Source organism: Phacochoerus africanus, chromosome 7 (genome assembly GCF_016906955.1).
Source record: "Phacochoerus africanus isolate WHEZ1 chromosome 7, ROS_Pafr_v1, whole genome shotgun sequence".
In the NCBI taxonomy this organism is placed as follows: domain Eukaryota; kingdom Metazoa; phylum Chordata; class Mammalia; order Artiodactyla; family Suidae; genus Phacochoerus; species Phacochoerus africanus.
In genome coordinates, this window is record NC_062550.1 from 43220212 (window position 1) to 43232788 (window position 12577).

The 12577-nt window shown below is 35.9% G+C and overlaps 1 protein-coding gene across 8 annotated transcripts in view; it reads right to left on the reverse strand.

Moving 5' to 3' along the window:
• Positions 1-5416: 5416 nt before the first annotated feature.
• The window catches only part of OSBPL8 (oxysterol binding protein like 8), a 173280-nt gene continuing 166119 nt past the window's right edge, over positions 5417-12577 (reverse strand). For all 8 annotated transcript variants that reach the window (XM_047787235.1, XM_047787229.1, XM_047787228.1 and 5 more), the window contains 3 exons: positions 11934-12039; positions 8514-8616; positions 5417-6159 (listed from right to left, as the gene is read on the reverse strand). In XM_047787235.1, coding sequence (XP_047643191.1) covers positions 6027-6159; positions 8514-8616; positions 11934-12039 — 342 coding nt within the window. In that variant the 3' untranslated portion in view covers positions 5417-6026. The remainder of the gene's footprint in view (positions 6160-8513; positions 8617-11933; positions 12040-12577) is intronic.

Consider the following 12577-nt stretch of genomic DNA (forward strand, 5'->3'; position numbering starts at 1 on the left):
GCGCGAGGTCAGAGAAGAGGTCGGGACTTTAGAGATGGCTGGAGAGAAAGCCGCAGGCCCTTCCCTAGCTCCCTACGTGAATTCATTCTTCTCCAGAGGCTACAGCTGCCACCTGTTCCCTCCGTCTCCCAGGAAACTTCCTCTCAAGGACTCGGCACGGTCCTTGAGGGACTGGGCTCTGCAGCTAGAACTCTGCTCGTTCCCAACTCCCGACAAAAGTTGTTTGGTAACAAAACCTCTCTGCCTTGGACTAGCGCATACCATGTCCACACACTCCATCAGCGGTTCTTTATTGATGCAAGACAGATGGGGAGGGCCTGGCCACAGTCAGGAGCTGCAGGCATTCAGAAGGGGGCTTTACCACATTACCTGGGCTTAGGTATCACTATGAAACCCTAGTTACCACAATTTACTTTTTCTTTAGCAGAAGTGATGTATGTGAAGACTTAGCCATATTGGTAATCAATAATATGCTTTAAAAACGCATTGACCCAAGATGCCTGGACACAATTCGACGACAGGAAAAAAAAAATCCTGTTGAGCAGAAAGAACATACCGTTTCGCATACTAAGATACACCTTCTCTCTTAAGGATGAAATAGTTAAGAACATGGGCTTGAGATTTAGACCTGGGTTTGCTGTGCCATTTACTCATCTGTGACATTCTTTTGTGTCCACTTCTCAAAAAAAATGGTGATATGTAAAACTCAAAGTTTTGAGGAGGGCGAGAATGTTTACAAAGCATTCTTTTTGTTTTTGTTTGGTGTCTCAAATATTAACAGTATGTTCAACAAACTGCTGTGCCGTGCCATCACTGAAGGGGTTTACTATCTCCATAAGAAAGGGATGTTTTTTAAGGTGCAAAAGAGTCGATTATCATAACACAGGACACCTATTAGTGTGTGGTCAATATTATTAAGAAAATTATTTACACTATAGATGTTTCATTGAGATTGAACAGTGAGGATCTGTTTTCCCTACCTCTTATTCCCATACATAGGACAGGAGAAACCTCCCCTTTTCCCTAATAAGACAGAACCAACTGACTATTAGCCAGGAGCAACCAGATCCTGAGGAGAGCAAATATGGGAGGGGAGGATAATGGATGAAAAGAGGAAAACTAGAGAGGAGTGATTTCTTGGAACCTGTGTGATATTGACTCATAGACTAGTAGATAATTTGAGGGGTTTTGTACATAAGCTTGTGTAACAGCAAGGTTCTTTTTTTCTTACGCATTACAAATGAGTTACTCAGTACACATAGATTTGATCAGTGAATTTCAAGCATTTAAAGTCAGGTGTTTTGATCGGAGTTGTATTAAAGTACCCAGTGGAAAGAGGAGAATGGACAGTGAAGTCAGACATAGACTCAAACCTGGGCTCAACCCAGTCTTATGATACAGCTTTTGGAATCATTTTAACTTCTCTGAGCCTCAGATTCTTCATCTATAAAATCTAATCCCCACTTACCTGAAAGTCATTGTGAATATTCAAGAAGAATGAATCTAGAGCATTGGGTAAAGCATACATTAGGGAATCTACCTATTAAATCCCTTCCAAGCCCTTCAGCATCCTTCACAACTACTCCCCCCCAAATTATTTTTAAGTAAAAAATTAAGTAATTTAATCGCCATATGTTATATTCAAAGTCATTTTGTTACAGTTTGATTTTTTTTAAAAATTTTATTTAGAATGCCTACTTGTTGAAGTTAGCATCATCTTACAGATTAGAAAAATTCAATTGTTTTATCTCCGCAAACAATAGATTAGGAATAACAGATTAAAAATGTAGTTAATACATTACAAAACAGTTGCCTATGACTCTGTACATTTACTGTGCACCTTAAGGAAAAGAATTTGACAGTGTGCTGTACTTACATCGCAGATAACATATTTTATTCTATTTTATAAAACTGACCAGTGGTAGTGTTTGAATTTATAAATGGCCTTTAAATAGGATATTTAACTTAGATTTACAGTCAGCATGCTAAAAAGTGAAAATTTTCAACTGACGTTCTGTTGCTCATCAGTTCAAATGTTTCATGGCATTTTTTTCTTTAAATAAATTTCAATATTGTAATACTAAAGTAATTTTACATGATAAATGTGGAAAGAAATTTTCTAAATATTTTAGAAAGTATATTCACATTCATTTTGTCATGGGTTTCTTGTGGCTTTTCTAAATATGTTAATCATATTAAGGAGACACTGGTCCTATACAATTTTAACAGTCCATTTTCAATTAAAAAATGTAACAAAGCCAACAATATGTTAAGAGTAACAAAAAGTAAGTTAAATATACTAAATTTACACGGTAGGTGAACAAAATGAAACCAAATTACATAAAAGTGGCAGGTTATACATTTTAAAGAACCTCTTTTTCACATAGTCAAATAAGAGAAGTGGAAATGTAAGCTTAGTGATTTGTGTGGGGATCCTCCTTCCCCCTTCCACCAATGGTTCAAATTGGAAAATTTGGTATAAATGCTAATATTTTATTTCTATACATTTAACATAATTCAAAATAATCTGCAGTGTCATATATGGCTCATCATCATGCAATTATCACTATGTCAAACAAAAAAGCCTTCCAAATGTATTCATTGCTCACTAGAAATGCTAAACAATGGAAAAAACAGAATTTTATACTTTTGTTTCCTTAAATATTTGACTAAGATATTCTTCAAAAAGTTAAAACTGCCTTCCACATAATTTTGTGTTTATGGCACGAGTTGACACCCTAAAACAGTGTGAATTCCATTGAAAAGGCACTGTTTACAATACTCAGAATAATCTGACAAGTCTACTTCAACGATGTCTGAAAGTGAAGAATATATTTGAGATAGGTAAATAGACAAACCCTTATAAAAGTACAGCATTACTGTTTAAATATACTATAGCTATATAAAAGGAAATAAAGTGACACAGAGAAATGACCCTTTTAGGACAATTAAGCCTATAGAAATGACCCTTTTATGACAAGCCTATAAACACTTTGAATCATATTATAGTTCTGTAACACAAAAATAACAAAGTATTTTCTTAAAGGCACAAAAGCATGAATACTAAATGAGGGTTGTATTTTTACAAGGCCAACTTTTTCAATGGAATGGTGACAAAGATTACACTGTACCTTTATAAGTAATACAAAAGAGTACTGACATAAAATACAAGTAAAATATCTATTGCTGACACATTTCATGTGCCCTATTTATTGTCTTCCTCAGCCAGCTATATCTCACTAAAGGGTGGATAACTGAAGGCATAGTATATTTAACAACTAAAACAGAAATGCACATGTCAAAAATTGTTACTCATTTAAATTTTTAAGTGAAAAAATAAAATTTTTGAGCAACTGAAAAAAACTGGTCATAGGTCTTAAATCTTAGAAATCATCATGAGGCTCTCAGACAGTTGGGAACTATCACAATTTCTATGAATCCATGTGTGAAGGAAGATTAATTTCGGGTGGAGAACATTCAGAGTCAATTACACATATGGCTAAATACAAAGTTAATTATGTGTTTTGAAGGATTCACATACTAACCCTAGTAAGTCCTGATCTAAAACTAAGCAACCAATTCCTGAGTTTTGTGTTCAGTTCACAGAAAAGAACTCATACAACTAAAAGCAGAAGAAGACTAGAAGAAGATTAGATATATGCTTTTAGTGTATAAGAAACAGTCATGAGTAACTCTGCGCTTTCTCATGAAATAGTTTTTGACTCCCTGGGTAATAAGAACCCATAACGTCTGCCCTAAAAAGAAAATTAAAAAATAAAGAAAAATAACTACCACTCTAGTCTTAGAAGATAACCATACAAATAAAATGATACTTAGACCAAATGAAAAGTAACATACAAGTGGATAAGACTAAAGACCCAAAGGGGAGTTACCAAAAAAAAAATATATATAAGTTTTCATGGTTTAACAGTGAAATTATTTTTATGATCAGCCAATCAACTTAAATAAATTAATACTAAATTTAAACCATAAAAAAGATCAGGTTGTACAATATTTACAAAATATATATCAATGAGTAGGCAGTTGAGCATAATATTGGTAACAGAAATTGAGTACAAAAATTATATCAAGTACGAAATACAAACAAAAAGCCCATCTGTTCTAGTGTAGTCATATTATACCTATACTTATATTGGTATATTTTATTTACGTATAATCAATTTAAAAATATTTTCACACATATACATGGAATACAGCATTGTTTTGCCAAAAATACAAGGAAAATGCTTCTTCATAAAACATATGGTTATATTGGTTAGGAGGTAAAAAGTAGGCTCTTAATATCATTTTTTTTCTTTTGTCTTTGTCTTTTTAGGGCTGCACTCATGGCATATAGAGGTTCCCAGGCTAGGGGTCAAATCAGAGCTACAGCTGCCAGCCTACACCACAGCCACAGCAACACAGGATCCGAGCTGTGTCTGCCACCTACACCATAGCTCATGGCATCGCCAGATACTTAACCCACTAGACAATGAGAGAGACCAGGGATTGAACCCTCAACCTCATGGTTCCCAGCCAGATTCGTTTCCACTGCGCCATGATGGGAAGTCCTGTATCACTTTCGATTATCATAAATTATCAATCATTCCTTGATTTTATACTTACTATGGGATAAAATTGATTGTAATTTGCTAGTGTCTCACAGTCTCTTCTCAGTCAAAGGCATACGTAGTCAGAGCAATTATTCTTTCTGACTTCCATTTTCATTTCAGAATCTACCTTTAGAATTCTAAGATACAGAAAGTAAAAATATTAAACTCAAAAAAATATTTAGGAAAAAGGTTCTCCTGAGCCTGAAAAAGGAATCTTGAGGAACTGTGGTTTTTGCCACAGACTGCAGTTGCTAAGAACAGAGGAGGATAACGGAGAATTAAAATTCAGAACTTGCTGATCTTCTTGATGCTCAACTTATTGCACATTTTAAAGAAACCAATTTTAATGTACACATAAATACCACCACGTGAAGTATCTTTTCTTATTGCCCTTCTCTTATTTGGCTTTTGAAGTCAAATATTGATTACATATTTTTTCTATTCTACTTTTTCACTGAACACACTAGGATCTAAATGAAAGCTAAAATAAGTTTTTCATAATGAAAAATAATATCAGCACTTAATATGCCCTATAAACATTTTGTGAATTTGGCCAATGTTATTGGACCAAGAGAATTTAAAAAAAATTTAAGAAAAAAGACGGCTATCATGTTTGACCACACTTTTCTCAGCAAGTGCTAAAGGGATATTATATAGTTATGATAAGGAAGATATAATCAATAGATCCAAGTAGCTGCACACCAGTTTTTTGCTGTTGACATATACACATACACATACATATATTTATACTTGTATCTATAAATATTAAATTCCAGGGGTTAAAAAAATCTTGTGTAAACTTTAAAAAAAAAAGCAATTTGCCATCTTGTGTCTCAATTTTGACCACTTTTTTTTTTCCTGTTTCTAAGAAGACAATTAAGCTGAATGATTTGGAAATGATTTTTTTTTAATAGTACAGTGTATTGAACTATTTATGTCTATTGTCTCATCATTTTCCACTCTAATTCCTTACTGATAAAAGTTTTGTGCCTGCTTTATGAAGAAATAGATTTCTATAGGTATACTTACAAGATTGACAGCATTTTTGTTATGAACAATATTACTGCTATATATTTCAGAACATGAACATACTACGGACTACAAGGACTACTATAAGGTATACATAAGACAACTGTGTATACATGTGGATTTATTATACTCACATGTAGGCACATTCTCACAAAAGCTAGAAATGTTCTGGCACAACACATAGCTCACTTGAATAACCAAAAAGAATAGCTCTTGCTTCAGTTTAAGGATAAAAGGTATGAAAAGTCAACACTTCTACAGTTATCTCTAAGGTTTTCTGTTTTAGAAATATTGTGATGTTTTAATAAAGACCAAACCAACTTCGACACTGGTCCCAGGCCAAATCTGATCACTGCAGTTCATAGACCCAACTGTAAAGAACTTCTACTTAAACATGAAGTTTATTATGACTTGAAGCAAAATCAGGAGGAAAATGATGAAGTAGTCTTTTTGTTGCAGAAAATAATCCGTGGCAGGTGTGCTTGAAATTAAATGATTTCGAAGAGCCATAATATTTCTACAAAAATAAGTAAGAATAAATTAAATAATTATTTATCAAAAATATTAGCACAGAACTCATAATTGATATATGGTCACAGAATTCAATTGTAGCTGTATGGCAGAAATTGACACAACATTGTAAATCAACTATACTTTAATAAAAAATTTTTTTTAAATTCAATTGTATAAAGTTTAATCAATTACTACCACCTGAACAGGGAGCTGATTATGCTATGTGGAATATTATCTAAATCTATACTCCATTCTGTACCAAATATACTACTTAATGATATATATTAAACATAATTTTTAAAGTTTGATCATGTAAAATATACCACCTTCTTTGTTACAACAGTGTTTTTTAAAACAAAAATTTTGCTTCTTAATTGGCCCATTAAGTTTCTTTTATCTTTCTTCAGGGAGACAGAGGAGAGGTGAAGAAAAATCCTAAATTTACCACGAAATAAATAATTAATACAACAGATTTTGTGACATTCCTAACTTCAAGAATGCTCTGTAGGCATTTCATATGCTAACATAAATAAGACGTTAATTCAGTCATGAAATGCGTTTACACGATCCTCATGCCACCCTAAATGCTTTTGGCTAAAAAGAGCTGATTAGTAAAGACTTTTTCTTTTTCTGACTTCCTCTATTAAAGTGTCTTACCAGTATAAAGAAGGCAAAATGAACAAGAAGGCTCATTAATTTACAAATATAATTGAATTAGGAAAGTTGAGCACTTAATGTAAGGGCTGGTAATACCAAGATGCAGAAGACATACTTCCTGATTTAAAGCAGCTCATGGTCCAACTGGGGCAGAGTTGGGGAAGGTACAGTAAACAGACACACACAATAATAACTCTAGCCCAGTAAGCAAAAAAAGACTGTATAGGGCTAGCCATACAAGCCAGGTGGAAGGATAAATAACTACAGGGCAGGTAAATGATTAGAAATGTTACCAAAAGGGTGGCATTTGAGTTATATTCTCAATGATGGTTAGAGTGAGAGGAAGGGCAATCTAAGAAGTGGATTCAGTGTGGATAAAGATCCAAAGATGAGTTCCTGTCGTGGCACATCGGAAACAAATCCGACTAGGAACCATGAGGTTTCGGGTCTGATCCCTGGCCTTGCTCAGTGGGTTAAGGATCTGGTGTTGCTGTGGCTGTGGCTGGGAGCTGTAGCTCTGATTTGACCCCTAGCCTGGGAACCTCCATATACCATGGGTGTGTCCCTAAAAAAAAAAAAAAAAAAATCCAAAAATGAGAGAGTTACAGTATATTCTGGAGATGTGAGGGGTTTTATAGGATCATGGGATAGGAGTAGAGGATGGCAGGAAATGAGGCTATCGATGGAATAGCAACTTAATATAAGCCATAAGATCACTAAAACAGAATATTTTTTTATAATGATTTTTATTTTTTCCATTATAGCTGATTTACAGTGTTCTGTCAATTTTCTACTGCATAGCAAGGTGACCCAGTCACATATACATGTATATTCTTTTTTTCTCACATTATCATGTTCTGTCACAAGTGACCAGACATAGTTCCTAGTGCTCTACAGCAGGATCCCATTGCTTATCCATTCCAAAGGCTATAGTTTGCATCTATAAACTCCAAATTCCCAATCCCTCCTACTCCCTCCCCCTCCTTCTTGACAGCCACAAGTCTAAGAACAGAATATCTTTAAAAAATTCCTCCAGAATGTCTAGGACTGATTGCTGAACACAAAAGCAGGCTGGCTAATAATACAAAATTTCTAACATCTGATACAACAAATGGGAGACAATCATTCTGAACTCATGCTAGCCTTAGCAATGGAGCAGGATCAGGACCCCTTCCCCTCCAAGGAACTTCCCTAAGTATTATGACCATCAGTTGTTGGATTATGGGGAGGTGAATGTGAAGAAAGGTCTGTGAGTGCAAGAGGAACACTTAAAAGTCTCAAGTTCAAGTAGGGTAGCAGCTATTTACCCTCCACTATGGGAGTATTACAGTGTTTCAACAACAGGGAATCTTCAATTAAAATTAGCCGTGTACAAAGAGGACTGTGGGAAGCCTTTGTTAACTGATTCCCAGAAACCATCCCACTTTCACAGCCAACCCAGCTACATTCCCAGTATGCTACAGCAATAAAATGAAGAGATTCCAATTCTAGCCTCACAGAAGAGAAAAAAAACCTTCCCCAATGCCCCCAATATTTTAGTGCTAAAGGAATTTCTTTCAGTAGTCAGGGGATAAAAGCCAAGATTCTACTTTAGCTTAGCAATGTTATAAAAATGTAAAGTTTGTATATGATTATATATGATTTCCTATGATTCTTATCTCTTCTGGACTCAAATGAATAGTTACTGTCAGTACATATTACCTTTTAATTTCTTCCTGTGTTTGTTTTATAGATTCAATGGAAGTTTGAATGTCTCCCAGTTCTATCCCTTTCTTTCTTCTTGCACTTGGTTTCACTGATTGAGCTAAAAAGACATTTATAATAAAATTCGTGAAAATTAGTGAACATATTGATTGTAAATAATCTACATTTCAGATAACAATTCTCATGTAATAAAATTTTCCCTAGGCATTATTTTTATGGCTTAGAGACTAATATTCTACTACTCATACTTGGCATTTTTGAATTATATTTAAAAGTATACTAAAATAACAAGTATATTTAAAATAACCACAGGGAGTTCCCATTGTGGCACAGTGGAAATGAATCCAACTAGTATCCATGAGGATGCAGGTTCAATCCCTGGCCTTGTTCGGTGGGTCAAGGATCCAACATTGCCATGATCCATGGTGTAGGTTGCAGACATAGCCTGGATCGCATGTTGCTGTAGCTCTGATTCAACCTCTAGCCTGGGAACTTCCATATGCTGCAGGTATGGCCCTAAAAAATAGAAAAAAAAAAGGGAAAAAAGAAAATAACCACAAATTAGTTAAATTTTGGATTCAATCAGTTTTATTTCTTAAAAATTGAAATAGACAAAAATATTTCTTTAAAACCACAAATATTAATTTGGGGAAGGTATTACTCTCTTCTATATCTTACCTATTTGCCTAGATCTGAAGAAGTCAGCTTTTCCAATTCCCTTTTAATTATTTTTTTTATTATTAGTGTTATTTCTTCCCTTAATCACCCACTTTGAGCCTTTTCACTTGGTTTAAATATCTCTTCTATTAATTTTTATTGTTAACCCACAAAGTGTACGGATCATTTTTTAAAAATCCCTTCTCATATCCATTCCTTCCTTTCTACTTTTGTTCAGATCTTAACCTCTCTCCAGATCTCAGCTTTTTCATTTGTAAAACAGGGATAATAATAACACTCAAACTTCACATGGTTGTAGTAAGGGATGTTTAACATTCAACTTTGCACACATTAAGTACTCAAAAAATGTCAGCTGATACAGTATAAGTAATACAGCAGAGCAGATAAGAGAATGAATTAAGGATCCAAAATATCTGCATATGTTACATATAAATACTGTTTAACAGGTTATACGACCTTGGGCGGTTCAACCTGTGTTTCAGTTTCCTTTTCTGTGAAATGGGAAAACAGTGTAACTAATACTTCTTCTTCTTTTTTTTTTTTTTTTCTTCTTTTTAGGGCTGCGCCTGCGGCATATGGAAGTTCTCAGGCTAGGGGTTGAATTGGAGCTATACCTGCCGGATTACACCACAGCCGCAACGCCAGATCCGAGCCGCGTCTGTGACCTACACCAAGCTCACATCCAGCAATGCTGGATCATTAACCCACTGAGCAAGGCCAGGGATCGAACCTGAGTCCTCATGAATACTAGTTGGGTTCATTAACCACTGAGCCACAATGGGAACTCCTAACTAAAACTCCTTTTGAGCACGATGGTACTATATGACACTGGCTTTTAAAATTTTATTCATTTTATTCCTCTTTTACTCTACTATGTTGTCTACCTATCTGCATCCCTCAAGCCTAGATTGCTAGAATCCATTAGAAATCCTAACAATTCTCCAGGGTTCCTCTCCTCTAAGAACCTTCCCTCAAACTGAATTCAGCCCCCTTTCCTTTAAACTCTTTACTATTTGTCATCTACAAATATCTTAACATTTATCATTTGTTCACCTCTAGTATTTTCTCTGTAAAACTGAGTTCCCCCGTTTACCATAAGCTCAGTAGAGACTACGGCTTCAAAAAAATCTTTTTTTTTTTTTTTTTTTTGCTTTTTAGGGCTGCACCTATGGCATTATGGAAGTTCCCAGGCTAGGGGTTGAATAGGAGCTACGGCTGCCAGCCACAGCCAGAGCAACATGGGATCTGAGCCTCATCTGCGACCTACACCACGGGCTTGTGGCAACGCTAGATCCTTAACCCACTGAGCATGGCCAGGGATTGAACCTGCGTCCTTATGGATACTAGTCAGGTTCATTACTGCTGAGCCACAATGGGAACTCCAAATCTTTATTTTCCCATAATGTCTCAGACATGACCTTAATTCTTGATTAATCTCAATGTAGTTCAAGACAGTTTACGTGTTCTCTGACTTAACAATGGCACACTAGTTAATTCAGTTCATAATTTGATATGTTACATTTTCACTTGTCTATGTCTTCTAAATACCACAATAATTTATTATGAGAATGAAGAACTTCTCTCAAGCATGGAACTGAACCCAAAGCTCAAGAAATGGTGCCTCAGAGTTCCCATTTTGGCACAGTGGAAACAAATCCAACTAGAATCCATGAGGATGCAGGTACTATCCCTAACCTTGTTCAGTGGGTTGGGGATCTGGTGTCGCCATGAGCTGTGGTGTAGGTTGCAGACACGCCTCAGACACCACATTGCTGTGGCTGTGGCACAGACCAGCAGCTGCAGCTCCAATTCAACCCCTAGGCTGGGAGCTTCCATGTGTTGTGGGTGCGGCCCTTAAATGCAAAATAAATAAATAAGAAAAAGAAAAAGAAAAGAAATGATGCCTGCATTGAATCTAGGAAACCTCAAGTTTTCAGAAGCTAACAAGGCATAAGAGCTAGTATTGGGGTTTGGTTCTTGATTTGAATGTTTCCCCTTTTTTCATTTCCCATGACTTTACCTTGTGGCAAATTTATCTATAATCTAAAATGGCTTTTTATTCCCACATCATCCATGCCCCCATCAAAATTTACAAAGCTTCTTAATATGAGAAACCATTTTCATATATCAAACATAGTATTGTAACATACTTTTTTTTTTTTTGTCTTTTGTCTTTTTAGGCCCTCACCCTTGGCATATGGAGGTTCCCAGGCTGGGGATCCAATTGGAGCTGCAGCCGCCGGCCCATGCCACAGCCACAGCCACGCCAGATCCGAGCCGCATCTGTGACCTACACCACAGCTCATGGCAATGCTGGATCCTTAACCCACTGAGCGAGGCCAGGGATTGAACCTGAAACCTCATGGTTCCTAGCTGGATTCGTTTCCACTGCGCCATGATGGGAACTCCAGTAACATCCTTCTAAAATTGACTCTTATGGGAGTTTCCATCATGGCACAGCAGAGACAAATCCGACTAGGAACCATAAGGTTGTGGGTTTTATCCCTGGCCCTGCTCAGTGGGTTAAAGATCCGGTGTTGCCATGAACTGTGGTGCAGGTCGAAGATGCAGCTCAGATCTGGTGTTGCTGTGGTTGTGGCGTAGGCTGGCAGCTGTAGCTCTGACTCAATCCCTAGCCTGGGAACCCCCATATTCCACAGGTGTGGCCCCAAAAAGCAAAAAAAAAAAGGCAAAAAAAGAAGACTGTTATAGTGAATAATCTGCAATAAATATTTCTACCTTCACTTCCAGATGAGTCCTGGATATCAGGTTCTGGGGAGGAATAGCCTTTTGCCACTTTCTTCTGTTGCCTGGTTGGCTTATGTTTCATTTTGGGGACACTAACCTGAAAAAAAAATCATGGTATTATGCTAATTTGCATTGAATTTTATAATTAAAGACCAACATTGTACAACTGTCAAAAGTGCTTATGGGCATAATACTTAGAAATAAAAACAAAGATGAAATAGTCTAATTAAAACTTAACAAACAAGATGCGACGCACTTATATAATCAAATTATTTAATTTTAATAGGAAACATTAATTTGGCACAAACATCAAAGAGTATAAGAAAATAAAATAATGAAGAGGTTCCCTTCCACTCCTGACCCATATCCACCCAGTCTCTCCCTCACTAAAAAGATTCTCATTGCTATTAGTTTGTACATTCAAGAGACATTTTTATGCACACATAAATATGAATACAGGTACCCCACTTTTCTAACTGAACAATTTAGTACATCTAGCTGAATGTTAAGTAATAGTGACTCTTTTTAAGGTCATACTTATCTTGTTTCCAACATTAAAAACATTCTCATGGAATGATGTTTGGTTTCCAATAAAATTATTTTGGCTACGTCCTTTCAATAATATCTGGATAATG